Source organism: Chiloscyllium plagiosum, chromosome 42 (genome assembly GCF_004010195.1).
Source record: "Chiloscyllium plagiosum isolate BGI_BamShark_2017 chromosome 42, ASM401019v2, whole genome shotgun sequence".
Taxonomy (NCBI): Eukaryota; Metazoa; Chordata; class Chondrichthyes; order Orectolobiformes; family Hemiscylliidae; genus Chiloscyllium; species Chiloscyllium plagiosum.
Genome location: NC_057751.1, coordinates 16,581,302 through 16,592,882, shown reverse-complemented (window position 1 = coordinate 16,592,882; position 11,581 = coordinate 16,581,302). Strand labels below are relative to the sequence as shown.

At 48.2% G+C, this 11,581-nt stretch overlaps 1 protein-coding gene across 5 annotated transcripts in view; it reads right to left on the bottom strand.

The window, feature by feature from the left end:
• Positions 1 to 612: 612 nt before the first annotated feature.
• LOC122543193 (transmembrane protein 150A-like) overlaps positions 613 to 11,581 on the bottom strand; it is a 38,171-nt gene continuing 27,202 nt past the window's right edge. For 4 of the 5 annotated variants that reach the window (XM_043681630.1, XM_043681632.1, XM_043681633.1 and 1 more), the window contains 2 exons: positions 4,542 to 4,841; positions 1,331 to 2,894 (listed from right to left, as the gene is read on the bottom strand). In XM_043681630.1, the coding sequence (XP_043537565.1) occupies positions 4,603 to 4,841 (239 nt within the window). In that variant the 3' untranslated portion in view covers positions 1,331 to 2,894; positions 4,542 to 4,602. Of the gene's footprint in view, positions 1,165 to 1,330; positions 2,895 to 4,541; positions 4,842 to 11,581 lie in introns of those variants that run through there. The other variant, XM_043681631.1, reaches the window with a different exon arrangement.

Sequence of the window (11,581 nt, the reverse complement as noted above, 5' to 3'; positions counted from 1 at the left end):
CATGCGTGGGACATCGAGACCGAATATAGATTTGCGGACCAGTGCAGTGACTGAAGTATAATTTGGAAGGGTGCGTATGTAGTCAATCCAGCCCTGATTTTGAGGTTGTCATTGTAAGTTCCTCGTTAGACATTTAAAGTGGAAATCATGTAAACATGCCACAATCACCCCCTGTTGCCAATTGAAACTGTGGAGCCAAGACTTACACGACATGGTAAGCGTCCAAATTCTAGTTTGACACAACAGTGATATGAAGTGGGGGAAGAAAAAACAGACAGGAAGTGCCTGCAGACACCAGATTTAAAAAAATATATATAATTTTAGTTCAGTCTTTTGTGTAGTTATCTCTGCAAAGTCGTTGAGCGGAGTGTAGGGCAGGACTTACCCACTTAAATGGTAGGTCCCTGAGGAGTGTTGCTGAACAAAGTGACCTTGCGTTGCAGGTTGAAGGTGGAGTTACAGGTAGAACAGGGTAGCGATGAAGGCATGCTTTTATTGGTCAGTGCATTAAGTAAATAAGTTGGGAGGTCATGTTGCAGCTGTATGGACACTGGTTAGGCCACTGCCTTCAGTTCTGGTCTCCTTGCTGTAGGAAAGACGTTAAACCTGAAAAGGTGCAGAAAAGATTTACAAGGATGTTGCTAGGAGCCATAGGGAGAGGTTGAAATAGGCTGAAATTATGAGATTTGTTTAAAGAAATGTTGGTCAACATTTTCTCTGAGTTTGAATAATGATCCTTCACCCCCATTTTGTATAAACGAAAACTGATTGTTGTTAAGGTCTCAGGATAAAGAAACAGAACGTTACAAAATAGAAAGGCTTTGCTTTTGGATCTGGCGTTGTTTAAAGTTCAGGCATGTCACGTGTGCAGCATGGTCTAAACTTGAATATCACAAAGTGTTTTCATCTAGAGTGTGACCTCATACAAAACAGTAAGGAGCTGCTCATACATTTTGCCTCATTTGGTAACTTGACCTAAAGTCCTAATCACTTCCGTAGTTCAAATCTTGATTGACAAGGGAGGCAGAGGATATGGGGTATGTGAGTAGACAGGGAAAGTGGAATAGAGTCCACCATCAGAAAGGAGACCTACCTGTATTTGTTCAGTTTCGCTTCGATGGGGCAGTGGGAGTGCAGGAACCATTCCATGAGGTAAAGGATGGTCTGGATTGCAACCTTAGGGGGAATATACTTGCAGCTTGGAGTGCCGGGGCAAACAAAAGAATAAGATTTACTAAAATATTGCCCAAAAGGATGGTGCTTGTTAGGACTAAATTCCCTGTGAGAGAAAATGGGTGCAACAGAGTGGTCAAGAGAGAAACGGAACGACAACATTTAAAAATACGTTTATTTTTAAAAAAATGCAATTCCTGACGCATGATTTTTGAAGTTGGTGGTTCAGTTCAAGGCTCCGACACAGGACAATTTCCGCGGTAGTGTTGAACATTTCTTCTGCAGGAACCTGGTGAAAAGACAAGGCCTCTGACGTCGAGACAGAAGAATTTAAAAAGATTTTGTTACAAAATTTCACAGTAAGCGAGTGTTTCCCTTTTCTTAAAAAATAAATAAATTCAAAACAGACAAAGCCAGAGGACGTGTTTTCTTTCCCCCCCGCCCTCAGATCTGTCCAACCATCGAAGCGTTAGCTCTTCAAAAGTAGTTGTGGTGTCTGGGAGCAGTCTGTGGTCCTGAGGCAGTTAGAAGGGGTTGTATCGTTGTGGTTAACGAACCTAGTTTCTCTTCTGTTTAACATTCCTCGAGCGCCTGAAGAATTCCAGGCACTCTCGTTGATATAAACCCCTCTTGTAAGCAGCTTTTCATTTTAAATTTGGAGTGAATTTATCGTTCACAGCATTCAAACCCCTACCCTCCCCGATTTCAATCCAGTGGGGGGGGGCGCTAATCGGAAGCCAACTTGACTTTATAGCCAGTGTTCCAGATTTGTGCTGTACACAAACGTTAAGTCAACGCCAATGAGCTGGTGACTCCAAGGGCTTGTTTGGAGTTGGAGAGTGAGATGAGGCTTCTCCTCGAGGTTTACTGACCAACAGACCGCAACTCCTGCACAGTGCCAGTGGGGGTGGTTTTGTATTTCACAACAATGTGCCAATCGTACTGGGCACAGGGCCCGAGTGAATGCTCAGAGACCGATGACCATGCTGAGTAGGTAAGGGTGTGTTAACAGCTTCAGGGAGCAGCAACACCTCAGTCAGGAATCTAACTCCCCGGCAAGGGCGAGGGGGTGTCTGTAATTCAGACGTACAGTCACCTACAAGTGAGGCTGACCCAGTCTTCCCTGCAGTGCAGAATCTGCACACCCCAGCAAACTGTGATACAGCATCCTTTAACCAAAGAGCTGGGATTTTTATTTTTAAGATTCTCTTCCATGAGAAGCTGGTATTTCCGGCTCCAGGGTGTGGAAATAAACTTCAGAAATCACATTTCATGGACATGGATATGAAGTGATACACATAAACGGATCCAGATAGTGAGGCGAGCTGTCTGGGCTCATTTTAAATCACCTTCGTTGGCTCCGAAGTAGTTTGCAGTGTCTGATGCCGAGAGAGCACTCTATAAAAGGCAAGTCTTCCCCATCTGTCCGTGACCCACTTGGTCCTTTTTAACCGCACTTCGAGGGCACAAGAGTACAACGCTGGGAGCGGTTTTGCCTCACACTGAGCTGACAATTTTCCATCCAAATGAAAGGGAAGACACCGAGACTAAACAGCGAGACACAGTTCCCACCGGTTGGGGCGTCCAGGTCTACAAGTCTTAAAAGTGATACAGCCAGAGCCTTCAGGAGTGAAATTAGGAAACAGTTCTACGAAGGACGGTCAACGTTTGGAACTCCCTCAAACAGCAACCTGGCACACATTCAACTGTAGATTTTAAACCTGAGATTGATAAAGACTTTTTGTTGACAAAAGTTACGTGGGACAAAAGTCGTGCAGCGTAGAGTTAGCTGACAGCTCAGCCAGAGTCCGCCTGGACGGCAGAGTAAGGTGAAGGTCTCTCTCTGTCCGCTCTGTAACCATGACAGCGGCCACTCTTTCAGGCTCGAATGCCGATTGGCTAGCTTGGCCCCCTTAGCAAAGAGGGTAACCTTTTTTGCTTCCCCCTCTTTACTCATCAGTTTAAACCCCCTCCTACCCACCCAATCCCTCACCAAACCACCGACGGTAGAGTAGGATAACCCATCGTTTGCCCACGTGAATAAACAGGTCAGCTCTTTGTGTTGGCCCCTGCAGACTCGTTCAGCTTCACTGTTTTGGAAGTGCCCAGCACACATCACACCTTCCAATCCTAAGGTGAGGAACCGGAAATATGTACTGGCTCTCCCTGTGTTTAAAGCATGCCTATCTTATTGAGGGCATGGGAGATTCGGTCACAGGAGCCTGTGTGGCCTCTACTGTATGGCAGGGAGCAGCAGGAACTAGCTCCAACAAGGGGAGGGAAGTAATCTCCTGCTCCTGGTCCGAGAAGTCCTAGCCAGGAAAGTGTACAAGTGGTTGGTGGGCTCACAAGGAATGCACCTGACGTATCCCGACAGCACCCACCCACTCCCCCCTCCAAGCGCAGCCCCTTCTTTCGGCCCAGGTAAGCCAACTCAGAGCAGGGGACCTATCTTCGTTTGTGGACAAATAAAAAGTGTCAAAAACCGATCAAAGAAAACTACCTTTGATCTGAAAGCCGTACCCACTTCTTTTGTGTTTAATACTCTCTCTACCTCGTGACGGAGACAAAAATAAGTGAACGCCTGGGATGGGGAGATCAAATGCACAATCGAAAGTGATGTGCGTCTAGAGAATGGCAGTGTTATCTACCTTTCAGCTACCTGGGGTCACACACTGTACGTGAGAGAGAGGAAAAAAAAAACAAGATTACAGCCCACATTTATGGGAAATTGGTGTCGCTGAAATGTACCGTGCTTGCTGATTCAACAGGACTGCACCACTCCCTTTCTTTTTCGGTTCACTCAAACTTACATTGGTACCAAGATTTACCACAGAACCGGTAAGACGACGGCCTGGATGACTGTGGTGCTAATTGTCACCTAGTGAAGGCCCAGGCACCGTCACCCGGCTACAGCATTCCCTGCCACTTTCCCTTCGATTGGGAGGGTTTGTCCCTTAGGTGTTGCTTCTCCTTTCTTCGCAGGGAGCCTAACAACAAGCCAGCAGAGCCGCGTTTCGGCTGCAGGAAATGACAATGTGTGGCAAACAGATGCAACGCACTTTTTTTTTTCCGCCCGGCGCTTTCTTCAGGACTTCAGTGCAAGAATGCCAAATTCCAAATGAGCAGCGCAATTTCTACCACAAGGGGGCAGAGCGCAGCTGGACTCTGACGGGCCAGGGCGGTGCCATCACAAAAGCAAACTATTGGCTCCCGATGATAGAATTTGGTATTCTCGTGTAGGTCCAAATGAGGTTAGGATTTGACCACAAGTGTCTCGTTTCAGGATTATTCAAGCTCTGCACTGCCATTTTGGGAGAAATAAAGGGGCGTGGTACACGACACGCAGCCATCAATTCACATTTTACCTCAGAACCCGTGCGCAGCTCTGAATCAGGGAGGGTGACTGTAGATTCCAGTCTGCAGCAATTAAATCATGGCGATGCTCTCTGGGTTGCTGTTGAGGTGGGCGGACGCACTGCTCCCCGGGGATTTCGACGCCTTGCTCTTCCCTCTCCTCATAATGGCCAGCACCGTCTCGTTGGTGATAGAGGCAAAGTCGAAGGAGAAGGTCCCGTAAAAGACCAGCACGTCGACGGTGAAGATCCACTCGCAGACAGCAGCGGCGTGTTGAAACATTGAGCTCTCGTTGATAAAGAAGATGCCACCTGATAACAGCTTTTTAAGGAAATGAGGTTATGCACGGAGAACATAAGCTGACCACTGTGCAAGTCTCCTGCCTGGTTGTGGCTTCTTTCTCATGTGGAAACCCTTTTGGGCACAGTTTGTCAGACACTTCTCTGGGTCTCGACCCCAACTATCAGCAGATTGGGCAAACAAAAAAACCCAGCAAGTAATATTTAGGCAAGGTAATGATCATCTCTAAGAGTTGGAGATGCCGGTGTTGGACTGAGACACACTACACTCATTACACACACACATATACACTCTCTCTCAGACTCTCAACCCCCAACCCAGACAGACAGAGACACACACACACAAAGACCCACATGCACACATATATTTTGTTGGATGAATTTGTACTTGCAGAGTTACATTGTACTTTGCTCAAAAACTGCATGCATTCATGTAGAACTCTGTTATCTCACTTTTTAGATTAGAATCAATCTAAACATCAGGTCATAGACAGAGAACACAGGGGGCTAACACCTTCAACATATTGTCTAGCTATCACCATTGTTCACAGCTAACCCGAGAACGCAACTTTTAAAAAAAGGTTTTGTGATTTACACATGAAGAAAGTGAAACTATCACTGTATTCGAACAGATGAAAGACTCAACAAACAATCAAGGTATTTTTCAGTGTATAATTTCAGTTACATCACACTGTAAACTTTTGCTATAAATTCTGTGCCTTAGAATTGTCCTCCACAATCACCTGATGAAGGAGCGACGCTCTGAAAGCTAGTGTGCTTCCAATTAAACGTGTTGGAGTATAACCTGGTGTGGTGTGATTTTTAACATCATCCCTAAGCATCTCCTCATGACATTTAATGATATCACTGTCACTGCCACTATCAACATTCTGAGGGTTACCACTGACCAGAAACCTTTCAATACTGTGAAACTGCAAGGGTAGGTTGGGGGTCCTTTTACAGACTCATACAGCTCGGAAACAGACCCTTCGGCCCAGCCAGTCCACACCCAACATAATCCCAAACTAAACTCGTTCCACCTGCCTGCGTTTGACTCCCATCCCTACAAACCTTTCCTATTCATGTACAAATCCAAATGTCGTTTAAATGTTAAAATGGTAGCCACATCCATCACTTCCTTGGAGTTCATTTCACGCACCCTCGGTGTAAAAACATTGTCCTCATGTCTTTTTTAAAACCTCTCTCCTCCCACCTTAAACATGTGCCTCTTAGTTTTGAAATCTCCCATCCTAGGGATTAGACAGCTACCATTAACTCTACCTATACCCCTCACTATCTTATAAACTTCCTACGCTCCAGTGAAAAAAGTCCCAGCCTATCTTTATCTATCCATACCTGGGATCCCGGTAAATCTCTTCTGAACCCTCTCCAGCCTCCTCAAAGCCTATGCACCATCAACAATACACAAGTTAGGAGTGTAATGGGATACTCCCCACTTGCCATGGATGGCGATAGCTCGAAAAACATATAGAACATAGAACATTACAGGCCCCTTCGGCCCTCGATGTTGCGCCGACCTGTCATCCCAATCTGAAGCCCATCGAACCTACACTATTCCATGTACGTCCATATGCTTATCCAATGATGACTTAAGTGTACTTAAAGTTGGCAAATCTACTACCGTTGCAGGCAAAGCATTCCATACCCTTATTACTCTCTGAGTAAAGCAAACACACGAGTTTAACACCATCCAGGGACAAAACAGCCCCCTGCTTGATTAGCGTCACATCCACCATCGGTGTATAGTGATAGCAGTGGGTACCATCTACAAGACGCACTGCAGCAACTCCCCCAGGCTCCTCAGACAGCACCTTCCAAACCCCACGGCCACTTCCATCTAGAAGAACAAGGGGCAGCAGGTACATGGGAAGACCACCCCCTGCAAGTTCCCCTCCGAGCCCCTCACCGTCCTGATTTAAAATTATACTCGCCTTTCCTTCATATTGCTAAAACTGTACAAGGCACTAACAACTGGAATACAAGCAGGTTTGGTCCCTTTATCTAAGGATAGATCAAGACAGCAGACCAGAGGAGGTTCACGAGGTTGATTCTGGGTATGGAGGGACTGTCCGTGAGGAGAGGTTGGGCCTGTACTCACTGAAATGTGAGAGTCTTAAGGAGCTTGATGTGGACAAGCTGTTTTCTCTTGCGAGAGTCTAGGACCAAGTGGGAATTATTTCAGCATGCAGAGTCACACATTTAAGACAGATCTGAGGAGGAATTTCTTTGCGGAGGACAGTGAATCTGTGGAATTCTTTACCGTCGAGGCTGGGACAGACCGATTTTTAAATCGGGAAGGAGTCGTCAAGGGTTATGGGGAGAAAGGCAGGAAAGTAGAGTCGAGGGGGATCAGATCAGCCATGGTCTCATTGGCCGACTTCTGCTGTCATGCCGTAAGTTGACGTTCATGCATCTTTTTTTTAAAAAGAGTGCCCCAGTCGAGTTGCCTCTGAATCTACACTCAAAAAACACGTAAAGTAAGAGTGCACTTTGTTCGATGTGAAAATCAGACAATCTTGCGTCAACTCCTCAACATTCAGTCCCACGATAAAAACCAACATCAGTGACGTTTTTGGGAGGGGGGGGGGGGTTCTTGGAGGAGTGCAGGGTAGACAGGCACAGAGCTTAAGCCGGAAATGTGTTGCTGGGAAAGCGCAGCAGGTCAGGCAGCATTCAGGGAACAGGAGAATCGACGTTTCGGGCATAAGCCCTTCTTCAGGAATGGGGAAAGTTTGTCCAGCAGGGTAAGATAAAAGGTAGGGAGGAGGGACTTGGGGGAGGGGCGTCGGAAATGTGATAGGTGGAAAGAGGTCAAGGTGAGGGTGATAGGTCAGACTGGGGTGGGGACGGAGAGGTCGGGAAGAAGTTTGCAGGTTAGGGAGGCGGTGCTGAATTTGATGGATTTGATTGAGACAGGGTGGGGGGAGGGGAAATGAGGAAACTTGTGAAATCCGAGTTCATCCCTTGTGGTTGGAGGGTTCTTGGCGGAAGATGAGGCGTTCTTCCTCCAACCGTCGTTTTGTTGTGGTCTGACGATGGGGGAGTCCAAAGACCTGCATATCCTTGGTGGAGTGGGAGGGGGAATTGAAATGTTGAGCTACAGGGTGGTTGGGTTGGTTGGTCCGGGTGTCCCAGAGGTGTTCTCTGAAACGCTCCGCAAGTAGCCTGCCTGTCTCCCCAATATAGAGGAGGCCATATCGGGTGCAGAGGATGCAATAGATGATGTGTGTGGAGGTGCAGGTGAATCTGTGGCGGATATGGAAGTTTCCTTTGGGGCCTTGGAGGGAGGTGAGGGGGGAGGTGTGGGCGCAAGTCTTGCACCTCCTGCGGTTGAGAGCTTAAGCCAGACTTGCTGGAAAAGCTCAGCAGGTCTGGCAGCACCTGTGGAGAGAGATCAGAGTTAACGTTTCGGGTCCGTTGACCCTTCCTCGGGACTCGGTTCCCCGGTTCTGGGGAAGGGTCACTGGACCGGAAACGTTAACTCTGATTGTTTTTGTTCTTCTCCACGCAAGCTGCCAGACCTGCTGAGTTTTTCCAGCAAGTCCTGGTTCTAATTTCTGACTTTACAGCGTCCGCAGTTCGGTTTCTGTTGTATCGCAGAGCTTGGTGTCCAGGCACGGCGATTAAAGCCGGGGGGGGGGGATGGTGGACTTGGAGGAACGCAGCTATTTTAGAGGGAGTGCGGCTGGTGGAGATGACAGAGACAGGGACAAAATTGTGGAGGGATTTGAAAACTCAAATTTGTAAATTCAAAGCTTGCATAGCAAGAACTTGCGTGGGTCAATAAAGCACAGGAGCAAATTCCAAACAGGGCTCAGGTATGAGTAAAATACAAGAATGGCTTCAGAGGAGAGTAAAATGGGGAGGTCCAGCCTAGACTTTAATAGTCAAATTAGATTAGATTACTTACAGTGTGGAAACAGGCCCTTCGGCCCAACAAGTCCACACCGCCCCGCCGAAGCGTAACCCACCCATTCCCGTACATTTACCCCTTACCTAACACTACGGGCAATTTACCATGGCCAATTCACCCTGACCTGCACATCTTTGGACTGTGGGAGGAAACCGGAGCACCCGGAGGAAACCCACGCAGACACGGGGAGAATGTGCAAACTCCACACAACAGTCAGTCGCCTGAGTCGGGAATTGAACCCGGGTCTCTGGCGCTGTGAGGCAGCAGTGCTAACCACTGTGCCACCGTGCCGCCCAATCTAGACGGACAAGGCAGTAATATATGGCTAGAGTTAAACCATCTGCTCAGCCTTCCCTTAACGTGTGAAGGCGACCGAATGCAGTGAGGGGCCATCGCAAAACCTTACCATGAGACCCACTTTGACCCCCACTCCCACCACAAGCCCTGTGAAGACTCCCCTCCCCCCGCTTGAGGGAGGAACACCCTCATCCAAATCAGCTCATTCCTTGCACAGATTACACAGCATTAGAACGGTAAAGAGGAAAAGGCATGGTTTTGCAGACCGTAGGGGAAGGCGAGGCGAGGCCTCTGACAGCAACAACACCGGCTGGTGGTTTCACTTCCTAATTAGCAACAGGAAATTACCTACCTCCCCCCCCAACATTGTGCTGTCGTCATAGTTACCAATGGGCCTCTTGTGCTTCAGTGGGCTTATTTGTGAATAGAAATGAGATTTATTGGTGTGCTCCGAGGCAGATTAATGACTTCAGCTGCTTAAACTGTGCCAATATCAGCCACGGTGTCTCTGACCTTCGAACTGAAACACTCAGGGCAACTTTGGAGTCGCCACTTTGTCTCAAATTCATTCCAGACCCCTCTGAACTATATTATCCCCTCCCGCAGCCATTCCACCTCCCCCCACCCCCTCTCTTCCAAACAGTTGACAGGCCTCAAATCGTTCCTCCTCATTTTTGGTTGCTCTCCTATCTTATTTTTGGTTTTTTGTAATTATCTCTCTGCCTCAGTTAATTGGTTCATTGGTCATCCCTTCACTTGCTATTCAGCCTGTCGACAATTCCCTCACACCATTTGTACTTAATTGTTGACACTCTTATTTACCTGGAATTATCTTGCCACCATCTCTCCGCCTCTATATTCTGAGCCTGTGCGGCTCGCTCCATGTCACCTGATGAAGGATCAGCGCTCCGAAAGCTGGTAATATCAAATAAACCTGTTGGACTATAACCTGGTGTCAGGTGGTTGTCCTTCAAGCATCCCTTATTCATATTCGCACAGGTAACAGGAACACTGTTAAATCGGATCAGCTTCTGCTACTGGAAGGCTGTGGCCCAGTGGGAAAGGTCACTGGACTGACGATCGAGTCTTAGACAAATGTTTTGGGGACATGGGGGCTGAAAGGCAGACGGCAAAATTTAACTCTGCAACGAGTTATGGAATTGAAAACTCGTTCAATGATGACAGTCGCAAATACCCATCTGGTTCGCTAATGCCCTTTAAGGAAGGAAACCTGCCATCCTCACCCTGCTGTGCCCTACATGTAACTCCAGAAACAAAGCAATGAGGTTGACCCTTAACTGCCCTCGGAAATGGTGAGCGTGCCACTCAGTTCAAGGGGCAGTTAGTTCGAATAAACGCTGATCTGACCAGTGATGCCAGCTTCCAAATGGAAACAGATTTCCCCGAGTGCTGCACACTATTGGTCACACTAACCCCAGGCTGCGTTGCCATATCTTGGTCTCCAATAGCTACTCTGCTGGACTCTTCCTGTGCACACCAGCTTGCGCTAAGCGCCACCGGACCAAAACTTTAGGAAGCATCTCCCTACCCCTTGGCCCCGAACGGCCAGTTTCTTCAATCCCTTTTGAGCAACGTCCACTCTCTCTTAAAACAAGGGACATCCGAGTCAGTTCCTTGCTGGGTCAGCCCAGAACTGCTGGCTGGGGTACTCCAATTTGTGCGTTTTCTCTTCCTCCGCCCCTTACTCGTTGGGCACTCTGAATAAATGCACCGACAGTCAGACTGACAGACGGCCTCTACCCTGGGCTGAACACAACCAGGGCTGAGATTTCCCCAGGGAGCCCACGGTCATGCCCTCATCTCTCCCTCAGTCAGCACTAATGCTTCTCCCTCGTCGGTTAATGCGGGCGAGAATGAGACTGCCGTCAGGTTACGGAAGGCCGCAATCTTCGGCGTTGAAACGGCGCCGTCCCTTGAAAAGGCCACTAAAATAATGCGGCTTAATCACCGGCTTGTGTAGGGTAGACTGCCGACACAAAAGGGGATCCCTAAAAACGCCAGGCTCCCCACAGGCAGAAGGTTACCTACCAGTCGCTTTCTGGTGCAGAGATGTGCGGTTTACTTTGCACAACCCCCACCCCCTCACTCACCATTAAAATAAATGGACTGGCAGCATTTGTAGCTGTGGGGAAATGGGGATCGGTCAGGTGGAGGGGGATTTTATGTCTTACAAGCTCCCCATGAACCACAGTGTTAGCGGAGGATGTTGAAGCAAAGCAGAAAGTGAGGTTGGGGGGGGGGGGGCGACATCTGTTCTGGACCCTCAGGGGGCTGGAGTTGCAAAAGCCTCAGTGTCATCTCCTCATGATTAGCGGTTACTGTTTCTAAGATGTAAAACTGAAGCCCCAAACAGCAACCAGCAGACTCTGTGCTAACTGACTGGAAACTGACTCATCGCTCCCACTCGGAGTCATCGAGATGTACAGCACAGAAACAGACCCTTCAGTCCAACCCGTCCATGCCGACCCAGATATCCCAACCCAATCTAGTCCCACCTGCC